The sequence below is a fragment of the Canis lupus genome, chromosome 2 (assembly GCF_048164855.1).
Source record: "Canis lupus baileyi chromosome 2, mCanLup2.hap1, whole genome shotgun sequence".
Taxonomy (NCBI): Eukaryota; Metazoa; Chordata; class Mammalia; order Carnivora; family Canidae; genus Canis; species Canis lupus.
The window spans coordinates 27,494,662-27,509,158 of NC_132839.1; the positions used below are offsets into that span (position 1 = coordinate 27,494,662).

The 14,497-nt window shown below is 36.1% G+C and overlaps 1 protein-coding gene across 7 annotated transcripts in view; it reads right to left on the minus strand.

The window, feature by feature from the left end:
• MSH3 (mutS homolog 3) overlaps positions 1-14,497 on the minus strand; it is a 184,754-nt gene that overhangs the window by 79,851 nt on the left and 90,406 nt on the right. For all 7 annotated transcript variants that reach the window (XR_012015279.1, XR_012015284.1, XR_012015281.1 and 4 more), the window contains one exon: positions 14,345-14,477. Coding sequence is in view for 4 of the 7 variants with exons in the window: in XM_072793646.1 (XP_072649747.1) it covers positions 14,345-14,477 (133 nt within the window). In the remaining 3 variants the exon portion in view is untranslated. The remainder of the gene's footprint in view (positions 1-14,344; positions 14,478-14,497) is intronic.

A 14,497-nucleotide genomic window follows, 5' to 3' on the forward strand; every position in this document is an offset into this window, starting at 1 on the left:
GAATATGAACACAAAGTTTAATTAGTGGTCTTTTAAATACTGGCTTTTATTTATTTTTACTAATGGTCTTTTTAAAGTCAGAATCAGAACAAAAGAAAATTTTAATTTACTCTATAAACTAGTTAATTGAAATAAAGTATTGTTGATACCTTCTAAATGTTAAATCAATAGTTCAGACACTTTACAACATTTTAAAACTCTAAAGAAAATAATTTGGGCCAAGGAGAGTAAAACCAACACTTGTTCAATAATTTTTCACTTTAAAATATATTGACCATATAGCAAAAATGCAATAAACAATGTCAAAAATATAGAAGACAATTTTGGGGAAATATCTGCAAAACATGTAAAAAATATATGGCAAAATTCTTCCCAGTATAATGAGCTTTTACACATCAACCTGGAAAAGATGAATAATCCAAAGAATAATGGCTAAGTGAATTGAATACGCAGCTCATAAAAAACAACGCCCCCCAAAAAAAAAAAAAAAAAAAAAAAAAACGTCCAATAAGCACGATTAGCCTCACACATAATTAGAAAAAGGAAATTAAAATGACAAGATAGCATTTGTTACTTTCAGAATGCCAAAGATTTGGCCTGATAATGCCTAAGTCACACAGGGTATTAAAAAAAGACAGTTACAGGGATCCCTGGGTGGCGCAGCGGTTTAGCGCCTGCCTTTGGCCCAGGGTGCGATCCTGGAGACCCGGGATCGAATCCCACATCGGGCTCTCGGTGGGTGGAGCCTGCTTCTCCCTCTGCCTATGTCTCTCTCTCTCTCTCTCTCTCTCTGTGACTATCATAAATAAATAAAAATTAAAAAAAAAAGAAAGAAATCACAAAAACCTTAAAAAAATAAATAAATAAATAAATAAAAAAGACAGTTACAGAAGCATAACCTCTTTGAAGAGTGAAATGCACACACCCTTTGATTAAATAATTCCATCCTTAAAATTAAATAAAAACTACGCTTCAACAAGTAGTGAAAAGGTAGGTGCATCTGAATATTTATAGTAGCACCGTTGGTAATAATATTAAAAAGATGAATAGGAAACAAGTACCTAACTATCGATATCTTAGCAAAACCTCATACAATGTAATACTATTAAACAGTTAAAAAAAATTAAGACATTTGTACATACTGATGTACAGATCAACACGGAACCTCATAAATTCAACACATTAGATATACATAGTATGTTTATAATATGTATCACATGTATTTATACAAATTTCATTTTTTATTCTTCATATTATATGTATTATTCTACATAAATTAAAATATAAATAAAAATATCTGGAAAGGTACCTATGTTAACTTACTCTAGTTACCTCTGGGTGGTGTGTATGAAGGGGAGAGTAGAGAAAAACTTTTTACTTTTTACTTTATATACACTGTTGCAATTTTTAACATGAACATGAATAATTTTTACTTTTGGAACTTTTGATAAACAGAATAAGTTGAGCATGTATATCTATTTCACACTATCCTGAAACTACAGCCTAAGATCATTTAAAAAGGCATAAAACCTCCAGAATAACTAGAAGACAACAGTAACAACATCTAAGAAACTATAAAGTAAATGGACAAGTGGTAACTGACTTAGAAGATTCAAAATATTAGAATCTTCAGCTGACTGTGAGGAAAACTAGGACCCAACTTGAATTACACCAAGAATCCTAAAAGACTCAGAAACCGGTGGCACAAATTATCTTGGGAATTGGAAGCTGGAGGTAGGTGGGAGTAGAAAATGATTGGTTGAAAATAAATTAAGCAGCAAACATTCTTCAAAATTCTACTCCTCTCCTTGCAACTGAGCAATCACTATTCTCCTACCTTACAAAAGACTAATTTTATTCTCTGAAGGGAAAACATAGGGTACCTGAACCATCTTCAGGCACAGTAAAGGTTCAGAATACCACCAAAAGCAAGGGATAAAATAAAACAAAATGGAGATTCCCAGTTGTCTCCGTCTAGCTCCCAGAACACTGTTAGCCATTAAGGCTAAAAGAGTCCCTAGGTAATCTCATAGGCCAAAGGGAAAATTCTGAAGATACTAAAGCAGGAGTTCACCCCAAAAATGGATCAGCTAGTATACTGTATAGTTCACCTCATATTTTGCAAGCCATATTCAACTACAGAGACCTTCCTATCAGCACTTTAGCTCTTCACTCTTTAAAAATTAGAGTATCAGATAAAAAATTCTAATGTGAAATGAAAAAAAACCAAAACAATCAATCAACAAATGCTAGAGGGAATATAGTCTATATAAATAGAAAAAAATGTCTTAAAAAAAATCATTATCACTGTTGATGGAAACCCAAGCTCGTGCAGCCACTCTGGAAAACAGGATGGAGGCTCCTCAAAAAGTTGAAAAGAGAGCTATCCTATGACCCAGCAATGACACTACTAGGTATTTACCCCAAAGATACAAATGTAGTGATCCGAAGGGGCACCTGCACCCCAATGTTTATGGCAGCAATGTCCTCGATAGCCAAACTATGGAAAGCGCCCAGAGGTCTGTCCATATACTGATGAATGGATAAAGAAGATACACGCGCGCGCACACACACACACACAAGAATTCTACTCACTCATCAAAAAAATGAAACCTTGCCACTTGCAACCAATGGATGGAACTAGAGGGTATTATGCTAAAGGAAATAAGTCAATCAGAGAAAGATAATTATCCTATGATCTCACTCATATGTGGACTTTAAGAAACAAAAGAGGATCATAGGGTAAGGGAGGGAAAAATAAAGTAAGATGAAATCAGAAAGGGAGACAAACCATAAGAGACTCTTAATCATAGGAAACAAACTGAAGATAGCTCAAGCGAAGGGGAGAGAGGGTATGCGGTAACTGGGTGATGGACATTAAGGAGGGCACAGGATGTAATGAACACTGGGTATTTTATAAGACTGAACTCTACCTCTGAAACTGTAATACACTATATGTTAATTAACTGAATTTAAATTTAAAAATAGTAATTAATTCTAAAAATCCAATATCCTCATTTAAACAGAGAATAATAGAATCATGAAACAAGAATAAGATAGTTTTTCTTTCTTAAGAGGAACATTCAGAGAACAGGATTCAATCAATTCAAATAAGAGTTGCAGGCAGCCCCAGTGGCCCAGCGGTGTAGCGCCACCTTCAGTCCAGGGTGTGATCCTGGAGACCCGGGATCGAGTCCCACGTTGGGCTCTCTGCATGGAGCCTGCTTCTCCCTCTGCCTGTGTCTCTTCCTCTCTCTGTCTCTCATGAATAAATAAATAAAATTAAAAAAACAACAACAACAACAAACAACAAATAAGAGTTGCAAAAAAGAAAGAACCGAAAAATAACTCAGGAAAATTTCCCCAAACTTGGTTGAAAGGCTGAATAAAATGGATGAAAACAGAACCAAAACATGGCAAATCATCATGAAATTATAGAACACTGGGGATGGAAAGAAAATGTTTCCATTTTTAGAAGGGAGAAAAAAAGTCACACCAAGAATCAGGAATCGGACCGTTCAATAATAATAGAAGCTAGAAGACAATGAAGTAATACAAAATTCTAAAGGAAAATAATTTATAGCCTATAATTTTATTTTTTTAAAGATTTATTTATTTATGATAGACAGAGAGGGAGAGAGAGAGACAGAGAGAGAGGGAGAGACACAGGAGGAGGGAGAAGCAGGCTCCATGCCAGGAGCCCGACGTGGGACTCGATCCCGGGACTGCAGGATCGCGCCCTAGGCCAAAGGCAGGCGCTAAACTGCTGAGCCACCCAGGGATCCCCTATAGCCTATAATTTTATATCCCAGTCAAACCACTAATCAAATGTGAGTAGAAAAAAGACATTTCCAGGCATTAATGTTTCAAAACACTTATGTTGACCCAACACAGGTTTGTATTGTGCAGGTCCACTTCTACACAGAATTTTTTGGATGAATACTACAGTACAGCAAACGTATTTCCTCTTTCTCAAAAGAAATTTTCTAAATATTATGATTTTCTTCACATCTTTTCTCTAGCTGACTTAATTGTAACAATACAGTATATGATAAAATATACAAAATGTGTTAATCAACTATCATTAAAGTTTCAGGTCAATAGCAGGCTATTAGTAGTTAAGTTTTGGGGGAGTCAAAAGTTATATATAGATTTTCTTTTTTTATTTTTTATTATTTTTTTATATATAGATTTTCAACTGTAAGGAGTCAATGCCCTTAACTCCTGCATTGTCCAAGGGAGGTTAGGTCAATCGTATTTCCAATACCCTTTCTCAGGATGCTTCTAGAGAAGGCACGCCATCTGAATGAAGCAATAAACCAAAAGGAAGACTTGGAATACAGAAAGATTCAATTAAAGGGAAATAAATCAAAGAATGTAGCTGTACAGCTAGTACAAACCTGGTCTAGGTTGAACCAGGTAAAATGAAATAGAATATCTGATGAAAAGAAGTATCTTGAGATGAGATGATGATTTAAGGTTGAATTAATGATACGTACGCATAATAAGTAGTACACATAAAATGAATTAATGATAAATACATATTTAGAAAGAATTATTAACTAAAAGGAATGAAGTAAATTATGGAGAAAAATGAGTTAGGTCCAACTGAACAAAAGTTGAATCTAAAGTTATAAATTATCTCTTTCCCAGAAAGGCCACCATATGATGGGAAAGGTACATAAATATCGGAAGCTGGATTTTTGTAATGTGGAGCCTAGAAATTTTTGACCAACAGTCAATAGTTAATTATTAAGTAGATATACATTCTAACAAAAGTGAAGAACTAAAAATAAACATTTCAATACAATTTTTGAATAATAATCTCTTATAATTATTGCAATTTGAGAGAGAAAAGGGGTTGATTTTTCATCCTCTAAGTCAGCAACAGAAGCAAAGTAAAAATGAAGCACTCTGCAATCAGGCTTTAAGTATCTAAAGCATATTGTTTTCAAGTTTCTTAAACAAAACAACTCAACAGAGCGGCCAGAAAGCTGAAGGTAAGGGTGAAGTAGTAGCTCCTGGAGTCACTTATGTTCAACCCCATTTCCAGCAGCAAATTTCTCTGTGGAAGAGCTTTAGAACACATCCATAAGTGTGGAAACGGGTCATCACGGGACTGGAAGAACTCCAGCCTAACTTCCATATTGAAAATGTGGTTTAGGCTTATACCAGTCTGGCCAAGAAATTATTCTCGCCTACAAAATTCTGGAAACACTCTCCTCTAACATTTACTTAGTGCTATAATCCTTTAAATGTATTCACCAATCTTAGCAGTTATGTATCATTTTCTTACAAAATAGTTCTTGGGCAAAGTTAATATGAGTTTCTAAGACTAACACTTTTCTAAGATTAGGATTTGAAGTTTTACTATAAAATACTAATTTTATACATATATTTTTAGTAAAATACTTCTACTAATAAAGAAATGTTTATTTTGTTTCAGGGTCGGCCTTCTCGGTATCCTCTATTATTATCAACCTATTTGTGACTATTCCATGGCACCTTCCACACAGCCATATGGCCTAGGCTTACCACTTCCACAACATCCAAACAGTGCTCCTAACCATTTTATGAATTTTACATAATTGGCACAGTCTGTACCCAGGATATCACCCACCATTTGGTGCATACAGCAGAAGCTTATTTAGAGTAATCTAATGATAAAGAACAGACATGTGTTTGATGGTGTGTTCCAAGAGCCAACTATCTAATCTATAAAAATTTGGTTTAAAGCACTTAGACTTCCTAAAGTTAGTCTGTTACCAAGTCATTTCTAATTCTCACTTTTCAAATCAATCTTCAGGCACACTTGTGTAAACATTAAAACAGCAATAACGAACAACTTCTAAGTGAGTCATAAGTTCCTTCACTGAAGTACAGTTTGAAACTCTAAACCAAAGTCATGCTTGGTTACTTTTAAAATGAATTTGAGTCTATACCATATAATTTTAATTATATGTGAAATTTTAAAAAAGGCAAACCCATAGATTGAATAGATTTGTGTCAGAGGTGGGCCATGGAGGACAAGTGGATGGAATGGGTAAAGATGATCAAAAGGTACAAACTTCCAATTATAAAATAAATAAGTCCTGGAGATGTAATGTATAGCATGGTAAGTTTAGTTAGTAATACTGTATTGTATGTTTGAATATTGCTTAGAAAGTAGATCTTAAAAGTTCTCATCATAAGAAAAAGAAGGCTTTTTAACTATGTGTGGTGATGAATGTTAATTAGACCTATTATGGGTCTAAATTAACTACTGTGGTTATTATTTCTCAATATATACATTAATCAAACCATTGATTATGCGGTACACCTGAAATACAATGTTATATATCACTTATATCTCAATTTAAAAAAAGAATTAGATTCTGAGTTTTACCAGAATTTTTAAACTTTCGTAAATACACGAATCATGAATTGAAAACATCAAAGTTTAAAGACAGGAAGTAAAGCACAACAGAAATCACAGCACCATGAAAAGATGCTTCTGTCTTGATGTCATGTATACTTTGATTCAGTTCTTTTAATTAGCAATTAACAATTTTCTCAGCTTTGTCCCTATTCTTTTTGAGGAAAAAAAAAAATCTTTAACGACTGTCAGTAAATCCTTTCAAGCAGTGAAGACAAGATGCTTGGAGATCTATTGCTTGATGAAAGGTAATATGCATTGATTGTCAGGTACTCAACCAATGATATAACAAATGGTTTGACATGGCCTCTTACCCTTGAAAACGTCAACCATAAAACTTCCAACTGCACTAGTCCCCCCTTATCTACAGTGGATATGTTCTAAGACTCCCAGTGCATATCTGAAACTACAGATAGTACCTAACCTCTATGTACTGTCTTTTCTATACATACATACATACCTATGATAAAGTTTAATTGATAAATTAGGCACAGTAAGAGATGCACAACAATAACTAACAATAAAGTAGAACAAGTGTAACAATATACTGAAAGAGAAGTTATAAGAATGTGATCTGTCCATATATATTGTACTGTACTCACACTTCTTATGATGACATGAGATAAAATGCCAAGTGATGAGATGAAGTGAGGTGAATGTCAAAGGCATTGTGATATAAAGTGAGGCTATTACTGATTCTGACAATATGTCAGAAGGTGATCATCTGCTTCTGGACTGCTGCTGATGGTAACTGGAACTGCAGGTAATGGGGGAGTACTGTATCAGGACAACCTCTGCTACTGCCAGCAAAACACAAGTGCATCAAGTGATGGTACAAAAGACTCCACTGAGCCCATAACCAACTCAAGCATTTTTCCCTAGGGATTAGTATTTCCCCATTCTGGCTTATTCTTTGTTTTCAAATTTAGCTGAAGCATATGGAGCGGTTACATAAGTCCTCTTGGGCACTGCAAGTATTCTCAGAAGCAGTACTTATCGTTCCAGCAAAACTTTGTGGGGGAAAGGACTAAAAAAAGTAAAGACTAATGAAAAATTGGTCACAACTAAAATGTGGGCACATAAAAATTGCTCTACAATAAAATTATTACTTTGGCAAGGATTTACATTTGGGCAGAAAATAAAGATGGCTTATGTCAGGATAACCAGGGAAAAAATGAGATGGTAGTCAAAACTACTACATCAAAAATGGTAATGTCCGAATGTACCCATTAAAAACCTAGTCAAGGAACCTGGTTTAAGTATTAATTCTGTCCCTTACTAACAAACTACTAACTCTCATCTCAGCATCATCATTTTATCCAAGGTAATGCAAGCTGTGGTAGCATTATATAGAGAGAGCAGTATATATAATCTCCCTTTAGTAAGAAGGTGAGAAACACAGTATCTCCTCAATTTCATAAGTGAGATAGACAAATACCATATGATTTCACTTCTGTAGAATTTAAGAAACAAAGCAAACAAGCGAAGGGAAAGAAATAAGAGAGATCAGGAAACAAACTCTTCTATATAGAACAAACTGAGTTACCAGAGGGGAGGTGGGAGGGGGGAAGGGTGAAATAGGTGATGGGGATTCAGGACTGCACTCGTCACTTATTTTGCTTAGCACAATCTCTAGCTTCATCTATGTCATAGCAAAGGACAAGATTTCATTCATTTTTATGGCTGAATAATATTCCATTATATATACATACATGTATACACACACATGTGTATATATACACACACACATATATGTATGTACACACACACGCCACCTCTTCTTTATCCATCCGTCAGTTGACAGATACCTGGGCTGCTTCCATAATTTGGCTATTGTAAATAATGCTGCTATAAACATAAGGGTGGGGATCCCTGGGTGGCGCAGCGGTTTGGCGCCTGCCTTTGGCCCAGGGCACGATCCTGGAGACCCGGGATCGAATCCCACGTCGGGCTCCCGGTGCATGGAGCCTGCTTCTCCCTCTGCCTATGTCTCTGCCTCTCTCTCTCTCTCTCTCTCTGTGACTATCATAAATAAATAAAAATTAAAAAAAAAATAAAAATAAACATAAGGGTGTATATATCTCTTTGAATTAGTGTTCTTGTATTCTTTGAGGATATGCAATTGCTGAAACACAGGGTAGTTTTATTTTTAACTTTTTGAGGAATCCCCCTGCCCATACTGTTTTCCACAGTGGTTGCATCACTTTGCATTCCCACCAACAGCACAGAGGGTTCCTTTTTCTTCACATCCTTGCCAAAAACTGTTGTTTCTTATATTGTTGATTTTATTCATTCTGACAGTTGTGAGGTGCTGTAGTTTTGATTTGCATTTCCCTGATATGTGACGATGAGGAACTTTTCATGTGTCTGTTGGCCATCTGGATTGTCTTCTTTGGAGAAATGTCTGTTCATGCCTTCTGCCCATTTTTAAATTGAATTATTTATTTTGGGGGTATTGACCTGTATAAGTTCTTTACATATTTTGAATACTAACCCTTTATTGGATATGTTTGCAAATATCTTCTCCCATTTCATAGGCTGCCTTTTAGTTTTGTTGACCGTTTCCTTTACTGTGCAGGAGCTTTTTATTTTGATTAGTCCTAATCATTTATTCTTGCTTTTATTTCCCTTGCCTCAGACATATCTAGAAAGAAGTTACTATGGCTAATGTCAAAAAAGTTACTGCTTGTGTTCTCTTCTAGGATTTTTATGGCTTTAGGACTCACATTAAGTCTTTTACCCATTTTGGATTTATTTTTGTGTATGCTGTAAGAAACTGGTCCAGTTTCATTCTTTAAGATTTATATATTTATTATTAGACAGAAAGACTGAGTGCAAGTAGGGGAAATGGCAAAGGGAGGAGAGAATCTTAAACAGACTGCTCACTGAGTGCAGAACCCAATTACAGGGCTCAACCTCACAATCCTGACACCATGACCTGAGTTAAAATCAAGAGCCACACATTTAACCGACTGAGCCACCCAGTTTCATTATTCTGCATGTTGCTGTCCAGTTTCCCCAATACCACGGTTGAAGAAATTCTTTTTCTAAAGATTTATTTATTTTTTGAGAGAGTGAGAGCAAGTGGGGGGAGGGGTAAAGGGAGAGAATCTTTAAGCAGACTCCTGACTGAGTGCAGAATCAGACAATGCAGGGCTCAATTTCACCACCTATGAGATCGTGATTTGAGCTGAAACCAAGACTTGGATGCTTATCTGACTATGTCATCCAGGTGATCTTCAAGTGTCTTTTTCCCATTGGATATTCTTTCCTGCTTTGTTGAAGGTTAAGTGACCATATAATTGTGGATTTGTTTCTGGATTTTCTATTTTGTTCCATCAATCTATGTGTTTATTTTCATGCCAGTACCACACTGTTTTGATTACTGGAGCTTTATAATAAAACTTGAAGCCCAGAACTGTGATGCCTCCAGCTTTGCTTTTCTTTTTTAAGATTGCTTTAGCTATTTGGGGTTTTCTGAGGTTCCACACAGATTTTAGGATTGTTTGTCCTAGTTCTGTGGGAAAAAAAGCTGTTGGTATTTTGATAACGATTGAATTAAGTCTGTAGATTGCTCTGGGTAGTATAGAATTTTAATAATATTTGTTCTTCCAAATATTGGAAGATGGAATGTCTTTCCATTTCTTTGCGCTGTCTTCAATTTTTTTCATCTGTGTTAAGCTTAATTTTTTAATTTTTATTTTCATTTGAGTTGACACACAATGTTACATTGGTTTCAGATGTACAACATAGTAATTTGACATTATACATTATGCTTGCTCACCATAAGTGTAGCTACCATCTGTCACAATGTCATTATTATATATATCAGTGACTATATTCCCTCTGTGGTATCTTTTATTCCTGTAATTGACTTATCCATAACAGGAAACATGCACCTCCACTCTCTTTCATCCATTTTGTCCATTCCCCCACCTCCTTCCTTCTGGCAACCATCAGTTTGTTCTCTGTATTCACATGTCTGATTCTGCTTTTTTGTTTATTCATTTGTTTTCTTTTTCTCAGTCTTATTTCACATAGCTCTAGGTCTATCATGTTGCAAATGGCAAGATCTCATACTTTTTTTATGGCTGAAAAATATTGTATATATACAACACACTTTCCTTTTCCATTTGTTCATTTTTGTTTTTTGGACTCCACATGTAAATGAAATCTGACTTATTCACCTTTCTCTGACTTATTCCACCTAGCATTATACCCTCTATATCGATTCATGTTGACAGAAATGTTGAGATTGCTTTCTTTTCATGGCTCAGTAATATTTCATTCTGTAATATTCCAATATATATCTCATCTACTTTTTTTTAAAGCTCTCATTTAAATCCCAGCTAGTCAACATACAGTGTATTACCAGCTTCAGGTATACAATTCAGTGACTCAATAGCTATATGCAACACCAGGTACTCATCGCAACAAGTGTACTCCTTAATCTCCATTACCAATTTCACCCAATCCTCCACCTACCTCCCCTGTGATAACCATCAGTTTGTTCTCTATAATTAAGAGTCTCTTCCATGGTTTGCTCACTCTCCCTTTCTTCCCCCATGCTCATTTGTTTTGCTTCTTAAAATCCACAAGTGAAACCATATGGTATTTGTCTTTTTCTGACTTTTTTCACTTAGCATAATATTCTCTAGGCTCCATCCACATCATTACAAATGCCATGCTTTTGTCCTTTTTATGGTGGAATAATATTCCATTGTGTGTGTGTGTGTGTGTGTGTGTGTGTGTGTGTGTGTGTACACCCTTTGGCGCACGGGTCCCGGGATCGAGTCCCACATTGGGCTTTCTGCATGGAGCCTGCTTCTCCCTCTGCCTGTGTCTCTGCCTCTCTCTATGTGTCTCTCATGAATAAATAAAATCTTTAAAAAATAAAAAAAATTAAAAAATAAACTTCCCTCTTATGGCCACCTTTGCTGCATCCCAAAAGTTTTGAACCATCACATTTTCATTTGCATTTGTTTCCATGTAGTTTCTTACGTTTACGTTTCCTTTGATTTCTTGGTTGACCCATTTAACATTTAGTAGCATGTTGCTTAACCTCCATGTATTTGTGGTATTTCCAGATTTTTTCTTATGGCTAACTTCCAGTTTCATAGCATTGTGGTCAGAAAAGATGCATGGTATGACTTGGATCTTCTCAAATTTGCTGAGGTATGTTTTGTGGGCTAGTATGTGATCTATTCTGGAGAATGTTCTATGTGCATTTGAAAACAATTGTAGATTCTGTTGGTTTAGGATGGAATGTTCTGAGTAGATCTGTTAAGTCCATCTGGTCTAGTGTGTCATTCAAAGCCATTGTTTCTTTGTTAATTTTCTGTTTAGATGATGTGTGTATTGATGTAAATGAAGTGTTACAGTCCTCTACTATTATCGATTATCAATTAGTCCCTTTATGTTTGTTATTAACTGCTTATGTATTTGGGTGCTTCTATGTTAGGAGCATACATATTTACAATTGTTTACCTTCTTCTTGGATTGTCCCCTTTATTATTACCTAGTGCCCTTCTTTGTCTCTTGTTACACTTCTTGTTTTAAAGTCTAGTTTGTCCAGTATTAAGTATTGCTACCCTGGCTTTCTTCTGACATACAATTACATAGTAGATGTATCTCCATTCCCTTACTTTCAATCTGCATGTGTCTTTAGCTCTAAAATGAGTCTCTTATGAGCAGCATATAGATGGGTCTTGTGGGACGCCTGGGTGGCTCAGCGGTCGAACGTCTGCCTTTTGCTCCGGCCATGATCTTGGGTCCCTGTGTTCGAGTACCACATCAGGCTCCCTACAGGGAGCCTGCTTCTCCCTCTGCCTGTGTTTCTGCCTCTCTCTCTGTCTTCTCATGAATAAATACATAAAATCTTTAAAAAAAAATCAGGTGACAATAAAAAAACAAGACTCATCTTTTCTTTTCTTTTTAAAAAGATTTTATGTGTTTATTCATGAGAGACACAAAGAGAGAGGCAGAGACACAGGCAGAGGGAGAAGCAGGCTCCCCGCAGGAAGCCTGATGCAGCATTCCATCCCTAGTCCGGGGATCATGCCCTGAGCCAAAAGCAGACATTCAACTGCTGAACCACCCAGGCGTCCCATGTCTTTTGATTGTTCAGTCCATTTACATTCAAAGTAATTATTGATAGATATGTATTTATTACCATTTTATTACTTCTTTTGTGGTGGTTTTTAAAGACATTCTCTAATCCTTTCTCGTCTTCCTCTCTTTCATATTTTGCTGATTTTCTATAGTGGATATATATGGATTTCTTTCTCTTTATTCTTTACAAGTTAGTGGTTTTGTATATGGTTACCATGTGGTTTCTATAAAACCTCTTCTGCATGTAGCAGTCTATATTAAGTTGATGACTGTTTAAGTTTGAATCCATTCTTTTTTCCTTCCCCCTCCAAGTTTTAGGTATATGTTACTATATTTTAAATCCTCTCTTGTGACTTCCTTGACTGATTTTTTACACAAATAGTTTTTTAGGGGGGAGGGGGCAGATTTCCTTTTATTTCACCTTTGGTCCCTTCTTTCCACTCAAGGTCTCCTTTAATATTTCTTGAAGGGCTGGTTTAGTGGTCATCAATACCTTTTAGTTTTTATTTGTCTGGAAAACTATCTCTTCTTCTATCCTGGATGACAGCCTTGCTGGATAGAGTATTCTTGGCTGCAGATTTTTCCCATTCAGCACTTTGAGTATATTGTACCACTACTTTCTGATTTGCAAAGTTTCTGCTGAAAAATCTCCTGCTATCCTCATGGGAAAACCCTCTTTTGTTATTGTTATGACAAACTGTAAAGCTTAAATGATAAAAATCAAAATAATGTTTTTTACTTAGCTTCAATACCCAACTCATTTGCATATTGATACCACCACAGATATATTAGCAGAGTTTCCCTCTGGATAAATCACGTAAGAAGTTATTCTGGAGGACAACCTGGGTGGCTCAGCGGTTTAGTGCCGCCTTCAGCCCAGGGTGTGATCCTGGAGACCCAGGATAGAGTCCCACATCGGGCTCCCTGCGTGGAGCCTGCTTCTCCCTCTGCCTATGTCTCTTCCTCTCTCTCTCTCTCTCTCTCTCTCTCTCTGTCTCTCATGAATAAATAAAATCTTTAAAAAAAAAAGTTATTCTGAGGTCAAAAGAAATAAGACATCTTTTTTTAAAAATGGCTAGTCTATGGGTATCTGAGAGGTCAGTTGGTTAAGCATCCGACTCCTAGTTTCAGGTCAGGTCATAATCTCAGGATTGTAGGATCAAGCCTCACGTCAAGCTCTGTGCTCAGCACAGAGTTTGCTTGGGATTCTCTCTCCCCAATCTCAGTGCTCCTCTCTCCCACCACTGTGCTCACATGTGCTCTCTCTCAAATAAGTAAATAAATGTTTTTGTTTTTTTTAAAATGGCTAGTCTAAGAAATTTTCTATTTTGATGATGATTCACATTTTGAGGATGAAACTTAAGAGTATCTTGTATCTTAATAGGAGGGCCTGTATATGTTGCTGTAGTTAACAGAAATGGGTGAACTTTACTTTTTACAATGCAAAAATTGGAATAATTTTAATTTGTGCAATTAAATGTTCTAAGAATTCTCTCATGATACCATTGAGATTTCACAAAAGAATAATAATGATAAAGCTCTGTGTTTTCCTTTAATATCTGGTGTCCTTATGTTAAAGAACATTATGAGTTTTCTTTTAAAAGGTTTTATTTATTCACGAGAGACAGAGAGAGAGAGAAAGAGAGAGGCAGAGACACAGGCAGAGGGAGAAGCAGGCTCCACGCAGGAAGCCTGATGTGGGACTCGATCCCAGGATTCCAGGATCATGCCCTGGGCCAAGGCAGGCGCTAAACAGCTGAGCCACCCAGGGATTTCCATATTATCAGTTTTAATAGATTTAATTTCTCTCACACTTACTTTTTTGTGATAAATGCTACAGAGTCCTCTCTCTATATCGGGCAATTTACGTAGATGATTTTCTATCTGACCAAACACACTGGATTCTGAATGGAGTACTTCAGAGACAGCATCTAGTCGAGCATTTATTTCCCTGTGAGAAAGAGTAATAAC